This window comes from Mixophyes fleayi, chromosome 8, assembly GCF_038048845.1.
Source record: "Mixophyes fleayi isolate aMixFle1 chromosome 8, aMixFle1.hap1, whole genome shotgun sequence".
In the NCBI taxonomy this organism is placed as follows: domain Eukaryota; kingdom Metazoa; phylum Chordata; class Amphibia; order Anura; family Limnodynastidae; genus Mixophyes; species Mixophyes fleayi.
In genome coordinates this window covers 110,937,439-110,961,326 of record NC_134409.1, presented here as the reverse complement: position 1 = coordinate 110,961,326, position 23,888 = coordinate 110,937,439, and the positions used below count along the sequence as shown (strand labels likewise).

Here is a 23,888-nt window from a genome sequence, read left to right as displayed (position 1 = left end):
ATATAATTTATATAATAATGACTACAGTTTATATAGTTATCATGAAGCTTTATTGAAATATGCAGTCATTGTAAATGACTCACTGGTAAAATGAACCTGTTTGGGTATAAATACTTAGGAATGCTGGAATCTACAGTATATGTACAAAAACTATGTTTTTACTTTTGTTTGCGAGAAGTCAAATTTTGCCTGGTAGCAAAAAAATATGACATTTCCCATTAATCATCATCACTGATTGCACATGTTGTCCTTGGTTGCTTACAGTACTTGTCCTAATCAGTTTATATTTATACTCACATTTGTTCACTGTGTTTTAAGAACATGTAATCCCCTAATTCATTAGCCCTCTTTATAGCTACATACAGAGAATGAATGTAGCGAGGTTCCTGTCTCTACTGTCTCAACTTGGAAAACATGCTATGTAATCATAAATCTAAAAGCGTTAAAGATGAATTTTAAGCAAGGCTGGACAAATCCTTGCAGCCAAATTGGTATTTGATTGTAATATAAATTCACCAAATTACTGTATTATTTCTTGTTAAATATGTGCAGGGCTCAGGCGATGGGTAGATACAAAAACCAGCTTGACAGGGAGTTTGGAGGATTACACTCAGAAATTGAATAAAATATTTATGAAACTAGTATAAAGAATAGGTGCTTTAACCTGTATCAACCAGTAAGTGATTTCCTTTGCCTATACTAGAAAAATGACAGAATATGATTGAATAATTGCACCAATTTTTTCCAGTTTTCACAAATGTTCCCAATGTATCTAATTTGTCATTTCTTAATTTTTCCATGGCCCCTTAGATTAGTACATTTTTTTGACTAGCAATAAACTGATAAAATGAGTAATGTCACGGAGTGCTGTGAGTTAACACTTTGCACTGAATAACGCAGGATTTTAAAAACACATGTTGGGGGGAATTAAATTGTCTGCGCTACTGTCGAAAATAACAAGCCCTGCACACTATTACCGTTACTATGGTAATAGTGCACTCTATTACTGTTAGTGTGGTCATTTTTTAATGCTGATTTTTGCTCTCCCCTCAGGGAGCCACAAGCAGAAATCTGGCTTAAAATTACCGTATTAACGTTGCCTGCTCTCCATTACCATTACTTTCGGCAGGTACGCGGCCAATAGAATCCCCCCCTTTATGTGAATAGTTATAGTCAACAGAATTATTTACAGCTGTTCTGAATAATATAATATTTTCAATTAAAAGCTACAAATGTATCTTTAGTTGCCCCGTTACAGTATGGAAGTAGCTTCTAAATGTACCAAACTAATACACTAATAAGCTTTACTAAAGCCTAACATTTTCCACTAGAGTAGGATGTTATCAAAACATTCTGAGACCTATAGTACAACAGTGCTTACATAAACTTTTGCCAGAGTTGTAGCTTGCTGGTACATATAGTTCTAGCTTGGTTTATAACAGCGCCACAGCTTATTGTCCATTAACCTCTCCACAATGTGTGCACATACGCAAGCCTCAACACAATGATTGCACCATGACATGGTGTCACAGATGACTTATACATAACACAGATAAAACACAGATCCCAACATATATATGTAAATATGCACTTCACGCATATCAAATTTTATTTGTATCTGGTTATAATGATATGTTTTTGGATTTAAAAAATGTCTATAAGCTCATAGTCTGTTATTTTTCAATAACAGTGCAAGGAAAACATTTAGAAAAGGCATAATGGCAAATACAGTACAAATATATATATGGATCCAATGTGTGCCTCAGTTTGTACAAATGCATGTAGATTTATGTTGGTGTAGACTGCAATTACAGAGGAGCAGTTTGTATAGGCAAACTTTCTCTCTCTTTCTCTCTCTCCCTCCCTCTCCCTCTCCTATTAAGATTTAAGTACTGGTGTTGCGAATATTGGTTTGATGGTTTCCAATGGCAGAATCGCATAGGAGCAGTCTTTGGAAAAATGGGGAACTAGTCAGGCCTCCAGAGCCAGAGGGAATTATAGAAAATGGATGCAGAATGAGTCCACCACCTGGCAGTCTCATATAGTGAGGGAAACAATGTGCCAGCAGCAGCAAAGCGGTCACACCTTGTTGGAAAACACTTGTGATCTCAAACAGTGAACTGTACTAACACAATCCCCTCCTTCGATGGCTACCGCAAGGTGCACCAGGTTTACCTGGATGGCCATAGTGAAAATCAGCAATTAGTCATGGAGCATGACTGCAGGTTCCCAGGATCTTTCAGCCAGAAATTAGCCTTTCCACTTAACAATGTATTGGAGCTGGGCTTTGACTTGCAGGAGTCCAAGATATGTTCCACAAATTACTGTATATGTTCCACAAAGTAGTCATAAAAAAAGAAGGATGTGTGGGTTTCAGTAGGAACAAAGGGAACTGTATGTTTTGGTTGCTTGGAATTTGATAAATGGAATTCAACATTTACAGAAAAGATTTTCTTTATGATTTTTGAAAGGAGCAATATAACATTCTGTTAATTTATGTGAAGGTCATCCTAAAAGAAGATTTCTAGTTGAGTGTTATGCTCGTTGACCCATTTAGTATGGGAATGGAGCCGATTGAGACTACCACTGATCTATAATCTTGTAATAACCGGGTTAGAGAAACCTTGGCTGTTGCACTACAGGGAGTATCGTCAGGCGCGGGCTGGCAAGATGCAGCCCGGTGGCCGCGTCACATGACACTTGATGCGGCCGCGTCATCAATGACGCGGCCGCATCACGTGTCATGTGACGCGTCCGCGTGTGCGCTGAGGCGGGCGCGTCACATGACATTATTACCGGCGGCCGTCATGTGATGCGGCCGCCGGTAATAATTAGGTTATAGTGTAGCAGGGGGAGCTGGGCGGCCGGCCCTAACAATAGATAAACTGAGCGGCCCGGGGGACCGATGCCCCCCGGGCCAGCCCGCCCCTGAGTATCGTAGAAGGCTGTTCCAAAAGCTTGCAGGAATCTCATCATCCCAGATAAGAGATTTCTTTTGCTAGGGCATCTTAATATAGAAGCGTGACTATCATCTCTACTTCAGCTAGTCTGCTGAGTAAGTGCATGACTTCAAATAGAATTTGATATGGAATTGAGCTAAAAACTTCTCAGGCATAGTCAGTTGTTGTTCAGGCTCCAGTGATGCTCAATAAGGAGGTGCTCATAGTGGAATCAGAGGAGGTCCTGCAGGAACTAGCCCAGCACTAGTTGACTGGAGTTTAAACAACTTATCTTGCATAGGATTAATTTGTGCCTACATTTATTGTATGATTTGGATTAAAGATGGTTCTGAGATATTGGCTCCTGTGGAATCCACTTTTTGGCCAGTTTATTTTGTCAGGATTTAAGTATTGGTGCTGTATATTCTGGGTTAGTAGATTCTAATGGGAAGAATGCACAGGAACAGTCTTTGGGAAAGTGGGGAACTGTACCTTTAAAGTATAGAAAGGGATTTTGAGGACTCAAGCAATAACAAGTCCTGGGAATAGCCAGGGATCCAAAGCCAACAGTCAAACTACAGGAAAGCAACCGGATAGGTAACAGGATCCATAATGCTGGTTCACAGAGACCAGCTCAATAATCTGTGAGTTTGCTGATGCTCAGCCCGCCCTTTTATACGGAAATTTGGTCGCCAATCAGTGACGTCTGAACATGGGAAAGAGTCACATCTAAAACACCTACAATTATCATAAGCAGTGGAGCAGCCATGCCATGTTGAGAAAGAGGCATGATCTCAAACACTGACCCCTGCGTGCAAACAGTGGTGTTAAGAGCTGTTAAAGCAGCAGTACAGATCAGGGACTGTACTAATATGGGATCTGACAGGGTCTTTCTGTGTTTGACTATACACCACCAAAAATTTATAAAAAGTAGAGATCAAACCCTAAGCTAGATTTACTACGCTGTGGGTTTTAGAAAGTGGGGATGTTGCCTATGGAAACCAATCAGATTCTAGCTGTCATTTTGCATAAGGTACTAAATAAATGAAAGCTACTATCTGATTGGTTGCTATAGGCAACATCCCCACTTTTTCAAACCCGCAGCTTAGTAAATCTAGCCCTAAGAGTCTTACCCAAGGGATAGAAAGCTGGGTTAATCCATAATGGGGTCGACGTGCTTGGGTTATTGACAAATGTTTAAGTGCATGTGTAGTGGTCCCATATGGATAAAGAGAATCTTAGGGGATACTGTGTTACTGGGTGTGACGAAACGAGTGTGATAACACTAACCATTCCGTTTCTCATTTCTCACATAATGTGGATTATAGCAAGTACTTTTTATAGTCCTTGCTGTTGTTCTCCAGCTCACCAGACTACAACTGCATTGTCTAATTACATGTGGGTAAGGGGACATTGTTGCTCAGTGTAAATATGTATATTGTGTATTGTATATTGATGATGTGGCAGGTACATTGTTATTCATTGTCTGTAAAGTGAAGCCAGGGGGTTATGGGTAGGGATCAGGTTGAAAGATACTGGCGGCGCTAAATGAATTGGTGTCCATTAGTCTCAGAAGACTATTCCAGACAGGCAATCTAGCAGGGGAGGTTCTGTGGAAGGACAGCTCATCTTCATTCACTGCCCTCTCCAACCCCCCCCCTCCTAGTTCAGCACTGACCAATGGTTAAGAAGAATAGACCCAGGGGTTTGCCTGGGGAGGGGAAACACTATGGAAATTTGACCCTAGATATAAGGAGCCAAACCATGGGGGTGAGGTGGTGTTCATTTTGGGATTTCATTCATGAAAGGTGCAAGATCTGGTTTTGAGTTGTCGTTCTCTACTAGAGTCTACATATGCAGCTGAGCGAGATCCATGGGTCATCAAGTCTGGACAGCCAGGTGACTGTAACTCCTTAAACTAGTGGGGTAAAGGACAGATTATGTTGCAAACCTGCCTGGCATTTATTTACTGTGTGTACATAATAATCTAGTGTTGTCTGTATGACAATAAATGTACTGTTGTACTTTTCTAACTGCATTTGCCTGAGTAACTATACAAATCCTAGAAGGTACTGGGTAGAATTCCCTGGCATAGGAAGGCACATGTGGGTAGTCAGCCAGAGTGAAGTGGGTAGCATTGGGCTAGAAAACCCAGTATCTTCACATTTTTGGTGGCAAGCAGTGGGGTCACTCAGTCCCAGGTCCTCTCTGGGTAGAGCAGCATAGGAACTGTATTGTGATGCATTCAGGGCTCTGCAAAGCAGTTAGCACTAGAAACCAGTTATTACATTATCCTGAACGTACTCCTAAAGGCTTTAAGGTAGAAAGTGTCACGAAAAGCGTTGTGGGCTTTAGGCGAGGGAAGATGCCGCCTAAGTGCCGATTTGATAAGGGGAGGTGCACCCCACCAGTGGAGAGAGGAAAATGGAACAGAGAATCAAAGAGGGGAAATCACAGTGATGTGATCCCTAGAAGTAAAATGGGTGGGAGCTCTTGGAAAAAAAGTTCCAAAAGGAAGGGATGAAGCAGTCCAGTACAACCAGGAGAAAGGTGTACTGGGATGAAGGACTGTGGAAGTGTCTGCAGGATGTGGATATGGATGTGTTGCACCACCCCACCACAATGCAGCACATTTTGGATTATTGGAATGAGGAGTGCCCAAAGATTATTATGTTTGAAAGGAGCCAGTCTACTGGAGAAATTGGAGAACCTGTTGCATGTGTTCCTAATGTTGAAAGAGGAAGCGAGTGCCTGGAATTTTTGGGATGAACCAGAATGGGATGATTTTACAAATGAAGTTGTTTACACTATGCAGAATCTGGCCAAGGGAAAATCCAATTGCAACAATAATCAACAGTACAAACAAGACAGAAATGGACTGTTATAGCACAGGGACATGCCTGATGAATTCCCTGCAAATGTACTAATAGAATCTGTCACATTAGCAGATTCTACAGATCCACTAGAGACAATGAGTAGGGAGGAGCTGGTAGTGGAATGTCAGATCCGGGGTGTACCTTACCTGTACTGCATGCACAGGGATATCCTCAAACGTCTTTTAAAAGATCAGGAGAAAGCCATCAATGCCTTCAGTGTCTATAGGAAATGGATGTTCACTTTAGGTCCCCACATACCTCTCTGGGAACAAATGCAATGTCTGCAACACAGTTTTGAAGAAACAGAGGATGAGGTATGGCGACCAAGACTTACTGACACTGAAATGTGGCAGGATCAGTGTTATCGATTGAATACTGAAAAATGTCAATTGCAATATCTTTTACCACACTCTAAAAAAAAATGGCTGCTCAGTTTGTTAATCAGGGGGGGATCCATCCCAGTGGATTATACACTGCCCAAGCTACTATCTTGGGGGAGACTGAAGAAGAACTAATTGATGAGGATGTTGTACCTCTGACTACTTAGAAAGAATTAGGGGAAGTCCTCCCATTTGGTGACTTAGATGGAAAAGAGCTACCAAGTAAGTACCATGTAGTAGCATCTTCTGATAATTTGCCAGTGTTATTGGCACCTGAGACTGTGTCTGAGTTAGAACAGAATTGCAGAAAAGGCCAGTTATCCACCCCTGTTGCATCTGAAAATGTTTTAGCTAATGAAGTAACGCAGGATATCGCATGTGTGCTCTCCAGTGCAAATGATGTTCAGCTATACACAATTGTGACAAAAGAGAAACATAAACTTGCTCAACATATGATCTCAGCAGAAATCATGATTACAGAGTGTATGACAGAATTAATGGGAGATGATAAAATAATTGTCATGTCAGGGGCCACTACCATAGGGCCCTGGGAAAACTACTCCTACACCTTTCCCTATGCAGAATAGGCAGATGAGGAGATATTGACTGAGTGGGTGTCTGAGAGGGCACCAGCACAGAAAGATTCACCAGCCCCACAAGCTTTGAAGCATCGCACTCCAACTCCAAATCTGGGAACCCAGGACCCCATACCAGAGGCCTGCACTGGACCCTCCACTCTGGTTTGCTGCCAGGAGGACAAGTCTGGGTCCAATGAGGATTCACACTACCCTGATGCGCCAGAGGCGAGGGAAGTAGTGCAACAGTTGGATGTGGTAGCGGGGGAGGGGAGATGCACACCAACATGCATACAAGTGATTTGGGAGGGGGACAGAGGATTCCCCAGCAGCAAAGAATTAATGGAGCTACCATGTTTGCCTGCCACTGGGCAGTTGTCCCTTGAGTGTTTGGGGGAGTGGATCTTTGCCAGAAACAAACGGGCATGGAGCCAGAAAGTTTGCCTGCCACTTGCCAGTTTTCACTCGAATATGTGGGAGAGGGAAGTATGGTCTACAGAAACAGAGGGCAGGCCAAGGGACTATTTGCAGTTGGGCATTTAAGGGTGGACAAGGCATCCAAGGGATGTTGGACTACAACCGGTTGTGTGCACCGGAGTGGCCCATTTTATTGTTGTCTCATCTTATGACACAGGGCAGCATAAACCCCCACTCCAGCTGGGTGGGATGATATGCCTGCAGCCATGGTACCCTGGTGGGTGATTGAGGAACTGTGTACTGTTGTCTGCCTTTACCATCAGACCCAGGAGAAACCACAGCAGGCCAGAGACTTTGGACTTGGGGGAGAAAAGTTTACCTGGGGCAAGGGAGCCACTGGGGAACAAGGGCTAACAAAGTGGGGGAGGTTATGTGACGAAAACGAGTGTGATAACACTAACCATTCTGTTTCATGTTTCTCACAAAATTTGTATTATAGCAAGTACTTTTTATTCCCCAGCTCACCACACTACAACTGCATTGTCTAATTACATGAGGCTAAGGGGACATTGTAGCTCATTGTAAATATGTATATTGTGTATTGTATATTGATGATGTGGCAGTGAGGTTGTTATTCACAGTCTGTAAAGTGAAGCCAGGGGGTTATGGGTAGGGATCAGGTTGAAAGATACTGGTGTGGCTAATCTATTTAATGTCCATTGATCTTAGAAGACTATTCCAGACAAGCCATCTAGCAGGGGCGGTTCTGTGGAAGGACAGCTCATCTTCAATGCCCTCTTCAACACCCCCTAGTCCAGCACTGACCAATGGTTAAGAAGATTAGACCCAGGGGTTTGTCTAGGGAGGGGAAAACACTGTGGAAATTTGACCCTAGATATAAGGAGCCACTCCAGGAGGGAAGGTGGTGTTCATTCTGGGATTTCATTCATGAAAGGTGCAAGATCTGGTTTTGAGTTGTCATTCTCTACTAGTCTACATATGCAGCTGAAAGAGATCAATGGATCGTCAAGTCTAGACATCCAGGTGACGGTAACTCCGTAAGCTAGTTGGGTAAGGGACATATGATGTGGTAAACCTGCCTGGCATTTACTTACTGTGTGTACATAATAATTTATTGTATGACATTAAATGTACTGTTGTACATTTCTAACTGCATTTGCCTGAGTGACTATATGAACCCTAGAAGGTACTGGGTAGACTTCCCTGACATAGGAAGTCACCTGTGGGTAGCCAGCCAGAGTGAAGTGGCTAGCATTGGGCCAGAAAACCCAGTATCTTCACACTGGGGGTCTCTCCTTGGATGCTATCCAGAAAAAAGTGTACAGGGAGAGGAATTAGAGTAGGTCTGCCTCTGTATCGACCCACACTGGAATGGAAGTGATGTAGAATTGTTTGTGTTAGGTGCACATCTAGGTAGCATTTTTTTACATGTTATTAGTTAATTAAGTGGTGAATCAGTATTTTGTGGAGTTTATTCAATTAAACTTTATTTGATAATGTGTCTATTTTTTCACTATTTTCACATAATGGTCATAAGTCTCATGAATTCCTTTCCATGATCATATAACAGAAGTGTATTTCTAGGTGTACTCCAAGTAATGTAATAAAAAGCTTAACACACAGAAAAAGAGACACATGTAGTAAAGAGAGTGCTAATGTCCCCATACACCCCCCCTCCCCGCATTATTTATTTAAGCCACAAATAAATTTCCTGCTTCTCTGTACATCAAGGCACACTTTCAGTTTATGGAGAGTGTGGCTAAAGAGGTGTTGAGCTTAAGTTGTGCTGAGCAGACTTTTGAGCCTCGCCAGAGCAAAAGGTGTTTTTAGGGGTTCATCGCGTGTGTTTCCTAAGATAACAAAATGTGCATCTGGGGGTTAATGTATCACGCTGAGAGTTTTCCGGCGGGTTTGTAAAACTAATCAGATTGTAGCTATCATTTATTTAGAACATTCTACAAAATGACAGCTAGAATCTGATTGGTTGCTAAAGGCAACATCTCCACTTTTCAAACCCGCCGGAAAACTCTCAGCTTGATACATTTACCCCCTGGTGTGTTTCGGAAATTATTTTTTGGGTGTGCAACTGATGCGTTTCGGAGATATCTATCAAAATCAGGACATAGGAATCAGATTCCATGATCCATCCAAACCAAGCCCATATCTGCCTAAATCATGCCTATATTATTGCAATTCCACACCATTCAGGGGTCCACAAATCTGAACGCTCCTGCCAAAATATCGACTGTTGAGTAGTATGATATAGTCAAGACATAACTGAAATCAATAGCAAAAACTTTAGTTGTTGGTTTATCTGTAAACTAGAGTGGAAACTCATGGTCCAGTTAATAAACTTAATATTTATATGAGCCTAATATGCAAATTATATTTACAGTATACTTTTTTTTTTTTTTTCAATATATCTGTAATTGCTTTGCCCATTAGAAGGTTTTCTACCAGGCATCAGGGGGCAGGTCCAGAGATTCGACTAGGTGTCCTGGATCATTTTTAAAATATACTTTTTTCAACCTTGAATATATTATTAGTTCTTAAAAAGTGTATCCCTATGCTGTATAGCTGATATAAAAACAATGACATTTTCCTTAATTAGTGTAACTTGTAACTTAGAGTAATCTGTCACTTTTTAGTGTAAAAAGAGGCCTGTTCTATGTTCCCTCCACACTGGAGAGAATAGGCAAATAACGCATATTGTATACAAATGCCCTGACTCGACTTGATAGGAGCAGCCATAAGCACAGCAGTGTTAGGGACTGCATCAAAGTTTAGATTGCATCATTTAGCTGCCATCCCCATCCCATGACAAACTCAGGGCTACTTGTTTCTTTCTCCATACTTGCAACTATGGAATCATCTGTTTAATAGATACTGAAGGCTTTCTAAATGGAGAGCATTGTGTGAAGGCATGTTGTGGGGATTCAAAACAGAAAATGCTTCTATATCTACTAAAAGGCCCACACTAGTGCTTCTGCAATTGATAGGAGGAAGGAAGTGGAACTGGACATATAAGCAGATGTGGAATGAAGGCAAATTAGACGTGAGCAGGCCCGGCGCTCCCATTGGGCAAGGTTAGGCACTTGCCTAGGGCGCCGGGCTCTGGAGGGCGCCTGGAGGGCGCCACAGTATTCTAAAATACTTTAAAACTGTGCGGCGACCGCTGACCATACCTGTCACGGCCGCCGCACAGCATTCAGATGGACGGGGAGGGGGGGAAGAGGCTATTTTGTCACCACCGCCACCTCTCTGCTCCGTCTCCTCCCCTCCACTTACTAGTGTCAGTGAGTGGAGGGGAGGAGACGGAGCAGAGAGGCGGCGGTGGTGAGACAATGTAAGGAGAGGAGGGAGGAGGGTGGCGATTTTTGCGGGGGGGGGGGCGCCGCTTTTTTAAAAATGCCTAGGGCGCCGTGGACCCTAGCACCGGCCCTGGACGTGAGACAATGAGGCCCAAACAAGATAAAGAAACAAGGGAGTAGTCATGAGGGGGAAAACAAAAGGAAAGAGGGAAATCCATAAAGGGAATAAACAGGAGAATGGGCCACATGACTCAGTGGTAGTGTTAGTTCCTAATAATTCTGAGGCTGAATCTATGTTTAGCCTACAAAATGACTGCCTATTACACCTGTTTAAATGTTTGGACATTTTACAATACCGAACGGTTAAGTGAAAAGGAGGAACTTTGCATTGCATACAATACACTTTGAATTCTAATTATTTTTCATTTACTGTATATGTTATTAATACAAATTTATTATGTTCATTTTTAATTTGCAGTTCTGTACAGTTGAAGGGTTTATAACGGCTCTTGTGGATGAATTTCCGAAGGTGTTACGTAATCGAAGAGAAATCTTTATTGCCATCATCTGTGTAATTTCCTATCTGGTGGGTTTGTCCAACATAACTCAGGTATGTGTACATAAACACTAGTGATTTTACCATTTTGGAAATTGTGAAAATGAATAAATATGAAGCAGCAGGTAGCACTAGCCTAATATGTTATCATTATCTAAAACTTGTACAGTATATTTTAAATTAATATCTTTGTATTTTGTTTTACAAGCATTGCATTTCAATACATTATTTTATGAGTAGTGATTTACATATTTTACTGAATTTAAAAAATACACTATTTATCTGCATTTAAAAGAGAGACAATATTTTCAAAACCAATGCAAAATTGTTTTTTTTATATGTATCAAGTACATTTCATTATGAATGATTGTTAACATTTGCAAATTATTTGTTCATGTCTCCCTCAATAGGCTAATTGATTCACTTTATTTGTACTTTATTTTTTTAAATAATTTACATTAATGTTCATAAATCTATATTGCAGTACTGTTTCCCTTAAACATCTGTTTTCTCCTTACATTTATTTTCCTGGGTCTGGGCCATTTCTAGCCTGTAAAATACAATAGCCAGCATTACTATCCAAAAATGATGCTGGTGATGTATTAGGCATGCACCTAAATCTTAACCCACTGTACTGGAATTACTGTAATAACATAACTGCCACAGCCTAGTGAAATTGGTCCTGATAGAGATTAGAGGACCTCCGTGTTTTGGGTTATGATGTGGTTTTGTTTAAAACATCTTGAGTTTGTTATTGGTTTTGGTTTTGCATTTAACTAAAATTTGTGAAAAATAGGTAAAAAGAAGCTGTTTGCTTCTATGTTCCTATTTATAGCATTAAAATTCATTAAAATGCTTAACGGTTGATATTCTAATACCTTACATAACCTCTCCTTACCCTCTGAACTTAATATCTAAAATAAATGACACAAAACTGCCATTGAGGCAAAATAAATAAAGACGTTATTTTGGAAACTATATGGTGGGGGAGAAAACTGCAGGCACTACGGCAAGGCCAGAGACCGGATATGCCAACACAACTCGACTTCCCCTTTGGATATCAGCAACGTGGGTAACAACTTTATCTGGGCACACATATCTACCTTACTGGGGATCCACTAAAGAACCTTCAACCCCTCTGGGATGAAAGGGGGCACAGCCACAAGCTGACCCACAAGGACAGGGCTTGCACTGAGACTATAGTCAAATGGAAACGGGCTCAGCATGCCCACCACCTAAATGTGCCCCCCCAATCATTGGCCACTGACTGCGCTGTGTTTTCCAGCAACAAAACCTATCCAGAACTTCCAAAAATTCAAACTACTTGCCAGGCCAAGACCCGACCAAAACAGAAAACCAGCACATAGTACATCATGACAATCTGCAGCAGGTGCAGAAATCCATCCAATACCTGGAACGGTGGGTGGGCAACGTCCTGGATCTCTAGAGAATGATTTTCACTCTGCCACACACATTTATGGACTACTCCTTAACCCTCCCCTAGTGAAATCAGATGGGTGTACAAAATCCCCTGTTAAGATTTTAAAACAAATAATTGTTTTTTGGTGGATGCTGCTCATAGTCAAACCCTGTTTTTGCCTGTTTCATAAAGATGTCACTAAAACTGACCCTCACAAGATTGCTGCTTTCACTAGAAATGTTTTTCTCCATTAAATATAATTGGAAAGAAATACTAGTTCAGTGAATGGACAGATGAGAAATCTAAATCAAATCAATATTTAGTGTGACCACCCTTTACCTTCAAAACAGCATCAATTCTTCTCGGTACACTTGCACACAGTACTTGAAGGAACTTTGCAGGGAAGGTTGTTCCAAACATCTTGGAGAACTAACCACAGATCTTCTGTTGATGTAGGCTTGCTCAAATCCTTATTCCTCTTAATGTTATCCCAGACAGACTCGATGATGTTAAGATCAGGGGTCTGTGGGGGCCATATCATTTCTTCCAGGACTCCTTGTTCTTCTTGACACTGGCTGTATGTTTGGGGTCATTGTCCTTCTGGAGAGTAAAGATGCAACCAATCACATGCCTCCTTGATGAAATTGCATGATGGATAAGAACCTGCCTGTCTTTCTCAGCATTGAGGACACCATCAAATACCAAGCTCCATTTGCTGATATGCAGCCCCAAACTTGTAAGGAACTTTCACCATGCTCCACTGTTGCCTGCAGATGCTCATTGTTGTGCCACTCTCCAGCCTTTCGGAGAACAAACTGTTTTCTGTTTCAGCCAAATATTTCACAATTTAACTTATCAGTCCAGAGCACCTGCTGCCATTTATATACGACCCAGTTTTCGTGCATAGTTGAGTCTCTTGGCCTTGTTTCCACGTTGGCCACAATTCTTCCATGAAGACCACTTCTGACCAGACTTCTACAAACAGTAGATGGGTGTACCTGAGTCCCACTGTTTGTTTTCCAGTTCTGATCCACTTCTTTCTGTTTCTTTTCCTAGTAAATCCAAAAGATAGGAAATAAACATGTTACACAATTCTGAACTGTGCCTTGCACTTCATTCCTTATTAATGTTGCCATATATAATGATATATTTATTATAATTCTATTTTAGTTACCATCTAATTGCTTTATATTTTACTTTGTATTACCCTTTCACATAGTGACAGTTAGTTTTCATTCCTAGTGTTTACTTATGTGTCACAAACATTTTACTTTGCACCCTGATGTGTTACGAAGAACTTGTGCACCACTAAATTATATATAAATAATGTCTTACACATGCACTATGTTCTCTTTAGGGTGGCATTTATGTATTCAAGCTTTTTGACTATTATTCAGCCAGTGGAATGAGTCTTCTGTTTCTGGTGTTCTTTGAGTGCATCTCAATATCCTGGTGTTACGGTAAGACAGTTATGTTAAATATAATAAAATACATTAGTATTACAATTATACGAAGAGCTAAATCATCATGACAGCTTATTATTATTATTTAAAGTTTGTATGTTGTGGGTTAATAAACAAAGAATTAAAGACTATCAATGTTATTTACCTATGAAAATATTAAGGATCAATTTCAGCTACCATCTCTTGTGTGTCTTTAATGTATATTTCATGTTGATTATTGTGGTGTTCACAGTTTTTTGACTATAATAGAACACAGCGATAAAATGCCCTTGTGCTTTCACCTTAATGTTAAAAAGTGATGAAATAGTTATGTTTTAAATATCTTATTCCGTTTCCCACACTTTTTAAAAAGTTCTATTTTTGTTCTAACATGTGTTTCTGGATTTCAATTTGTGTCTGATTTAGGATGTTCTCAACTGTTATTTATATGAGCATGTTTATTACACAAATTATTTGAATAGATGCACAACACCTGCAAGGTTACTGAAAGAAAGTACAAAAAAGGAATAAAAGGAACCAGTAATGGCGCTAAACAATAAAAATGGGAGAAAAAGGCAAAAAGTGAAAGCACTACAACAAAGGAAAAGAATAAAAAAAATAAACATATAAGAGTCCAAAATTGTATTCCAAACCTTTATCCAGCCAACTGTTTTCCAAACGATTATTTGAATAGGTAGATCTCAAAAGAAAAAATAAGTCTATGTAATGAAGTTCTGTATGACTGTGAAGAATTCTTATATCAATACATATGGTATCACACCGACAAATAGTGAGCCTTACACAAATTTTATGCAATGACATTTCTTGCAAATGTTTGAGAGCTGTTAAGAAGGTCCTCTATGAAGTGAAATTCTCACAGTTTAATGTTGCTCAAGTAGAACAATGTGTAAAAAACATGTAAAATATCAGATAGTGAAATATTGTTAAAGTTGGATGGGAAATACCAACTATGCACATTCAATGAAAGGTATTAATATGGAATTGAGAAAAACTGTTCAAATACATTTAACAATTTTATTAAAACATCTTCCAAAAGGGAACATTAGGACTTGTAGCGGAACAAAGTGAGAAGCATGCAGTACCAGGTCCAAATTCCATTTACTCCAAGCCCAGTATCCACAATCAGCGCCAAAAATCACATCATAAAAATAAAAGCAATATTTTTTTTTACCGATAATACATAAATAGATGGAAAATCCATATTATACGTCAAATAAAATACATAATAATATATACAATCCTAAATATAAATCCATAGAATTAAAGCTTGAGAAACTTCATCCAATCAAAATTCCCATTTTAATAGTAAGCCAATCCACTAGTAAACAGTCACCATCTTGAAAGAGAACTTGCTGTAAAGTAAAGGTCCGAGTAGCAATGGAAAAAGTAAGGGATGTTTCATTTGAAACTAGTCCCACTTTGATTGGAGAATAACTTGCTAGTCAAACTTTAATCGAAATAATATAAATAATATATACAAAAAGAGCCTCTGAAGAATAAACATGTGCAGTTGGATGCTGAAGAAGATGCACACCATCTTCGTAAACAAACATCACTTCTGGTAATGCAGAAAAAGACTCTGCAAAAAAGAAACCAACAACCCATAATGGCTTGAGCCCAAACAGACGTCACTTGCTGTAACATTGAAGAAGACGTACCGCAACATATTGTATTAAACGCTGTGGCCATCTTATAAAGGGAAAAGAAATGGGCAATTAAAATTAAAAAAGGCCTTAAAAGGGACATCATAAGTTTTTCAGCCACCATTTATTAAAAGGGTAAAAAGGCAATTATAGGAGACAATAAAAAGATCATATAATAAAAATATCTCAATGAAGGAATGACCGTGAATGTGGATCCTCCAACCTTGTACCTAATGTATTATAATATAAAATTCTATTGAAAAACCAAAAAATAACAAAGGGGAAAAAATCAAGTGTGGAACCATTTTTATTCAAAAGCAGAATTAAGGCCTTTAGGATGTACATTATGCCACATACTGCTTACCGCAGATGCATTGTAAAATTAAATAACACCTTATGAAATCCTAGATCACATATGTCTTGCCCCTAGGATCTGAGAATTGTGTAATCTTACTGGTAGAAGACTTAATAGACTTACATGAGGTACACATGCCGCATGTATGAAAACTGGTGGCATTAATTGAATTCTGGACTTTGGAAATGAATTCTTATTGATCCGCCTTGATTTTTCTGATTGTAACCTCTAAAAGAATGTGTCTTTCTGTGTTGGCATCTGAACAGAGGGAACATTTCTATTCTTAGCTATAGGGGACAGCTGATCTTTTATTCTAAAATAACCCCAATCTATAAAGGGCGTTACTTGAGATACCTCTTTTTCTTATATTTCAGATATTTCTTTGATTTTTATTATTGATGAGCTCTGGTTCATCTTTGTCTAGTTTTCTTGTTAAACCTTCTTTAAACTCTTTTTAATCCTCAAAATCTGAAAAAAGATCTTGAGTATTACAGGTAATAATAATTTTATTTTTCTGGATAAATATTATTTACAAATTATGGGTACAATAATGGACACCTGGTTTACCCTTAGTTATGCCAATATATTCATGGCTCACTGGAAACATTACTGTGCTTGGATTGGCCATGAATGAGGGGCAAACCTGGTGCTCTGGATCTGATATATTGATGACATTTTGTTTATTTGGGATGAAAATGACACATTCTTTAGTGATTTTTGTTCTTACCTTAATTCCAACTCCATTAACATACATCTTTGTGTCAAAGTCTGCAGGAAGTTAAGTTTTTAGAGCTTAACATTTTGGCAAGATACATACAAATAATTCAACAAAAGCCATAAACACTAATTCCTTTAGTCCAATAAATAGCCACCATCATCCTTTATGGCTAACAGGAATACCAAAAGGACAATTTTGGATAATTCAATGAAACTGTTCTACTTTGGTAGACTTACAGAAATAAACACATCAGATGAAGTTGTAATTCAAATGTAAAGGTTTTACATCTAACATTTTGGATGAAGCAGAACAAAATCTACACAGACCACTGATGGGACCAAATTATTGATTCTTAAACAAGTGGGAAATAATTGGTTGTGTATAATTTTAAATATCCCGCTCTCTCCCATGTATCAGGTTTGTAATGATAAAGCTATTTGACCAGCGAAATGCGTGTTGGCGTCTTTGCTGTATACACTTTATATCTCCTTGATAACATAGGATTATGGTAGTACCATGTTCATACTAGGCTAAGAAAATATAGCCATGTACATGCTCTGAGCTAGACGAGAATTCCTACCAGATAACTAGTATATTATCCTCCACTAATTACAATGCCCATTATAAGCCCTAAGTCAGAATGGGATCATTAGGAGGCAGTGAGCAAATCACCTGAATATAACAGCTCTGCTGAAGTCCTGAGTTAGAATGGAGAATATAGGAGGTAGCTAGAAAATCACCAATTATTACAACACAGATACCAACAAACTTAAAGCTCGAGCAGAACATAGGAGACAGCTAGACAGTAAATAATCATATCTAGTAGAAATAGATACATCTCTTGCTAACAGGTAACAATATAAGGATACAATTGGAATACAATTAAATACTGTTAAGAAAAGTTTTATAAAACTATTTGAAAGGTATCCAGAGTGAATTGTATGAAGAACAGCAGACTAGTGTGAAAAATGTAAACACCAAAATGTAACTTTACAGCAAGAGAGACATATATGGCAGAAATCTTATAACTCTTAAGAATATAAATTGTTTCCTCTTACTGTCATATCTGAACATGGAATCATAACCTCGAATAAAGACAGGAGTCAAATAAAGTGCTTCCCGTATCTTATTTTACAATTTGATTTATTCACATTTCACTTTTGCTTTTATGTTTTGCTGTTTTATTAATATTACATTTTTAATAAACAATTAATAAAGGTTACATTTTAATTGGAATTATGGTAATAGACATTTTAGATAACAAGAATTGAACAAGAGATACAAAATACAATACTAGCAAATAATAAACATGGGAGTACTTAGTGCATTACTTTGAATAAATGCATCTTCTTTCCTCTCTTTCCCTTTTTCCAGTATTGTCAAGAAAAATGTAGTGGTAGCACCCCTTATTCAGTAAATGAGAGAATATCTCATAATTACTATATAGGGTCAAGTAACTCTTTACAATTGGTGCAACAAAAAAATTCTGCCCTTTTCGCCTAAACAATATGATGCTTTGATATAAGGATTCTTTGCTGTCATAGAGAACCTTACTATATACATGTGTTGCCTCTTTTGAGATCAAAAAAATATATACAAATGTATCACCGCCACAATGAACTGGTAAACACTGAAATTCCAAGCAAATGATATTTATTAAACATATAAAAATGTATAAAACATCACATGATAAAGCCACTATATATCATGTGATGTTTTATACATTTTTATGTGTTTAATAAATATCATTTGCTTGGAATTTCAGTGTTTACCAGTTCATTGTGGCGGTGATACCTTTGTAAATATTTTTTGGTGTTATATATGTTTTTGAGGCCGCAGACCTCATACTTTGGTATCATTAGCTTATCACCATATTTATAGCGCCAAGTTATATTGTTTGATTGTTTGGTTATTTTGAGATCAACCTATTCAAATAATTGTTTGGGAAACAGTTGACTGGATAAAGGTATTGAATTCATTTTTGGACTCTGTGTTTGTTTATTTTTGTTTTAATTACTTTCCAATTTTTATATCAAGTGATAGTTTTTATCACTAATACACATTTTTGCCCCCCCCCCCTCCCCACTACTTTGCACTTAGGGCCTGAGTCATTAAGGAAAGCAAAGCAAAAAAAGGAGTTGTAAGGGGTGCAAATTAGTTTATTATTTTCCACATAAGTTAAATATTGGCTGTTTTTTCATCTAGCACACAAATACTTGATAGTTTATTTTTACACTGAAATGTAAAGTTGATCTATGACATGCCCTCTCCCAACTATAAATCTATCCCCACATTTTAAATTTAATTCACCCTTAAATGCAACATGGTTTAGCCCAGGTGCAAAGTTACTCCTGTTTTATGCTTTACCCTCGTTAATTACTCAGGCCCTTAGTGTTTAGTGCCATTAGTAGTTCCTTTTATTTATTTTTGTATTTTCATAGGGAAGGGTGGTTCCTTATTTCTAGTAAGGGAGATTCGCACTAGTTTGCATGCCTAGGGACACACTTTTGTATTTTACGGAAAGAAAGTAGTTTGACATGGAATATTTCATATCCACAATTAACTTATGTCTTCCTTTTTGTTTGTTTGATTTTTATATTTTCTCTATGAGCAAGTTTACATGTTTGCTTTCTTTAGATAAGAGTTGTATTACTGACCAAAATTAATTAACTTAATTTGGTTATATAAAAAATTAATTTCCAGATCTATGTGCAGTACACTAGCTAAGTCAGTTTTCATAACACAACTTTTAAGATGTACATAAACCTGACAAAGGTTGTGGACACTGCTTTTTAAAGTAATTTTAAATGTGAGGTTGTTTAACTCTTGAATCCAGATTTTGACATGTTATTGCCTAGTGAAAAATAATGTAACAGTATGACCAGGTGTTAAAAATGATTCACCATTGGTAGCTAATACTGGAAAGGCTACACAGGTACCTTAAATTGCATAGCAAATTATAGTAGGGGATCTTAGGGCAGTCTGGGGTAAAGGGTTGAAGGAGGCCTAACATTCCCTATTTAAACTCAGTGGTGCAATTATGATCTTGACAAGTGAATAATTTAGTTGACTATATTTTCTTATGAACTTAGGATGTTGAAATGAACTTATATGAGTAGGTAAGTCAAAGGATAGGAAATAATAATAAGTGATCTAGGCAGTAACATTTTCAAGGAATAGGGAAACTGGACCTGGGGGTAAATGTAACAATCTCCGGTTTTGTCAACTCGTGGGAGGTCGGCGAGATGACAGCTTTAATTTAAAGCGGCACTGGCTTGTAAAGGGAAACTTCCCTTTACAAGGCAGCGCCGCTTTAAATTTAAGCTCTCATCGCGCCGAACTCCCGCAAGTTGACTAAACCGGAGATTGATGCATTTACCCCCTGGAGTTGATAAATGACACAACACAAAGGTGAAGTGGAAAGAACAGGTGTATAAAGTGGACTGTAAAGGAAGAGAAAGAGAGGTACCCGGGAGAATGCAGCATGCAGAAAGTAGGATGCCTAGTCTGGCACATTGATTGTCTCTGGGCCTGGTAGTGTAGCTGAGGTTGAACATATAAGACCGCTGTTACTAATGTTTGCTAGTGTTGCAGTTGCATTCCATTTGTGTTCTCATTTTTGGAATGAATCGTGTTCTATTTGTTGTGCTTACTGTATAAAAGCATTGGGGAAGATTATAGTCATTGCAGGCATTTGCTTTTTTACTACAGTTATAAAATGATAACGCAATGCTATGAGTATGTGGCTTTGGAGAGAGTAAAGCAAGCAATAATGTTCTCCTTGTCTAATGCATCCACACAATAATGATTCATTTGGTATCAGAAATATACACACTGAAATACAAATTAGGCTGTAATGGTCATGCCTTGCAGCTTTTTTCAATGTCTGGCTCAGTGGTCGAAGTGGGGGTGTACCACTTCTCCTAATGCTGTGATTTGTATTAATATCAAATTCCATTCAATTACATTTTTCATACCACCACTTCTAAATTTCCACTTCAACCACTGGTCTGTCTCCGTAATTATCCAACCTTCCCACAGAGATAAGTCCTAAAAATGTGACATGTTAAGGTGCTGTAGGGTTACGGCCAAGACAAGACAACAATAGCAACAAATTTTGTTTTGTAGTAAAAAGTGACAAGAAAATGGGAATGCAAAGAAAAGCTTAACTAACAAAAACTGCAGCTCCAGTATCTCTCATTATATCTTTCTCTATTATTCGTGTTATACAGATATATTACATATATATTTCAATAATGAAACAGAAAAAAACAATCTTTTGTTGAAATGCCACTGTGATCCCAGACCCCACAAAAATAGACAAAATAAACTTAAAATTTAATTAGCTGACTGAATGTTAAAAACCAATTTTTTTTTTTTTTAATGAACTACATTTTCTCCAGTAACTCAGTGCCAGTGACCATCTTTATTTGTACACTTCTATTATTCCAGGTAAATCTATCCATTTTTCCTCATTTGCATACATTGCCTCTGGAATTACGGAGGTTTGCAAACAACTGAGAAAGAGGAAACAAAATAAACTAAATAAATAAATATTGAAATAACTTTTTTGGGGGTATTCAATTGTTCCTCCGGCCGCCGGAAAAACGAGCGCTCTAAAACTATTTCCGTTTATACGGTAATTACTCGCTGAATTTCATTTCGCAGCTCCCTGATTTTTATTTATTCCATACTTGTATGTAAGGAAGATTGATGTTTACAACATAGCGTGGGTTTTAATAATGCGTCGGTTGTAAAAGTACAATGATGTTCATAGTTTGTATGGTGACATAGTGGATTTTTTGGGTAGGATTGTGTAGGTAGTAGGTATCAGTATTGTGAAAGCGGGCAGTGTAATGTAGGTGTTGCCATTGTGTGAGTATCAGTATTGAGTGTGTGGTGGCAGTGCATTGTATGTTGTTGAATAGTGTGGGTGTCAGTAATGTATAGGGTGACTTTTCAGAGTAGACTGCAGCACTGTGTGAATGTCAGTATTATCTGAAGTACTAGTGCAGTGAATGATGTAAGGCATGTTCACAGCTGGGGGTATGCCTAACACTTCTAAACCCATCTCCCCTTCCTTAAAAATACTATATTGCCATGCATACCAGTGGCAGGTGTGCGCAGCACCAGCTAACCTTGGTACCTGGGACACTCTATCCAACATTGGGTATCTGTATTGATGGGGTGCCAGTGTAATGTTGGTGGTTAGTGGTTACATAGTGTAACTGTCTGTTTATAGTGTTAGAAGAGAAGCATTGATAGAGTGTCTCCACCAGTTCACTTTATCTGATAGGCAAATATTTTTTCTGTCAACACTAACCTATACTACTATTTAATAAGATGGACCTGTACAGTTTTAGACATTGATACAGAAACCCAACAAGGTGGCATATAAGAGGACATATGAATGTGATGTCATTGAGATTGGGATAACCTAGAGTGCTTACTACATTACCTAAAAGTATTTGATTAATAATAAAACACAGATAAATTATTTTATTCAATAAATTGTACCTAATTTTGAAAGTAACATTTTCACATATTAAAAAACATAAAATAACACAATTTGTTATGACTACAATTAACAAAATGTTATTTTATCTTATATACAGCATTAATCTTCTTTTTTTTCAGGAGTAAACAGATTTTATGACAACATTGAAGAAATGGTTGGATACAGGCCTTGCCTCTGGTGGAAACTCTGTTGGTCTTTCTTCACACCCCTCGTCGTAGCGGTAATATCTAAAACATTTTATTTTATTCAAAACGGAGTTTTAGCAGCTAAAGGAAATATTCGAATTTCCACTGTGGTTGGTTAGTTCAGTTTACTGACTGGATCTCTATGGGAAAAGGGTATTATACAGTGGTTGGTTATCTGCATCTCTTTGTCTCCTAGAAGGACCTAGGCACGTTGATGTAAATGACTACATGGTACATTATTTGATGGAGTTGACATACCAACAAATATTTGATAAATATGTGAAAGAAAGGCATCAAATTACTTTTCCAGCCCATAAGATTTTACAAATATAAAACAAAGTTGACTTACCACCGTGCTCTTACCACTTTGCAATACACTGATTAATGAAATGTCAACAAGCTTCCCTTAGGAAAAAAATTTACATCAGCATCTATTTCTGTCCCTTTTGATGCCAAATAAACAGCACATTGCATTAATTTTCTTGATGTTATTTTTGTGACCTTTTCAACACTAATTTATTTCTGGAAAAAAATTTGCTTTACTTTTAGAGAGTTTTGTGGCAAACTAAACATGCATCCTTATTAAATATATCACGTTTTATTGCAGGGGGTGTTTCTCTTCAGTGCTGTGCAGATGACTCCACTTACCATGGGAAACTATGTTTTCCCATCTTGGGGACAAGGAGTTGGTTGGTTCATGGCCTTGTCTTCGATGGTGCTGATTCCTGGCTACATGATTTATATGTTCTTGTCCCTTAAAGGGTCTTTAAAACAGGTATGGACAGTGACCTTTCATTTGCTTATAATAATTCAGGATACCAACATTTACTGTAGTTAAATTTAGGTACTGGATTCTAATTTAGGAAAAGGCTGTGACTTACATTTTTTGAGCTTGGAAGGTGACCAGGGATTTACACACGGCCATGTTATGAGGGTAGTCACACAAATGACAACAAGTAGTATTTCACTTTCACGCCATGATCATCAGCAGCAGCTGATAGCGCCACTAATTCAGCAGCGCGGTACAGAGAACTCACATCAGTCCCTGCCCCATCAGAATTTACAGTCTAAATTCCCTAACATGCAAACACATATAGACCGAGACAGACTAAGATCAATTTGATAGCAGCTAATTAACCTACCAGTATGTTTTTGGAGTGTGGAAGGAAACCGGAGCAAACACATGCACACACCGGGAGAACATGCAAACTTCACACAGATAAGGCCATGGTCGGGAATCGAACTCAAGACCCCAGTGCTTTGAGGCAGAAGTGCTAATCACTAAGCCATTGTGCTGCCCATAAGTAGCATTTCACTTTCAAGCCATGCGTGAGATCATTATATAAGCCGTATTCCTTGCTTAGTAAGGTCAAAATTAAATGTTGTCCAATGACTTCAATAAAACAGTATCCCTAGTGTACACATTATCAGTGTCCACTGGGCAGTGATTTCTGATTTTCAATTTGTTAGCAGATGTAGGCAGAAGTAGAGATAAAAATAATACATGATCC

The 23,888-nt window shown here is 38.3% G+C and overlaps 1 protein-coding gene across 2 annotated transcripts in view; it reads left to right on the top strand.

Moving 5' to 3' along the window:
- Nucleotides 1–23,888, top strand: part of SLC6A1 (solute carrier family 6 member 1) — a 151,294-nt gene that overhangs the window by 108,091 nt on the left and 19,315 nt on the right. For both annotated transcript variants that reach the window (XM_075183180.1, XM_075183179.1), the window contains exons 11-14: nucleotides 10,998–11,129; nucleotides 13,853–13,955; nucleotides 22,312–22,412; nucleotides 22,985–23,152. In XM_075183180.1, the coding sequence (XP_075039281.1) occupies nucleotides 10,998–11,129; nucleotides 13,853–13,955; nucleotides 22,312–22,412; nucleotides 22,985–23,152 (504 nt within the window). The remainder of the gene's footprint in view (nucleotides 1–10,997; nucleotides 11,130–13,852; nucleotides 13,956–22,311; nucleotides 22,413–22,984; nucleotides 23,153–23,888) is intronic.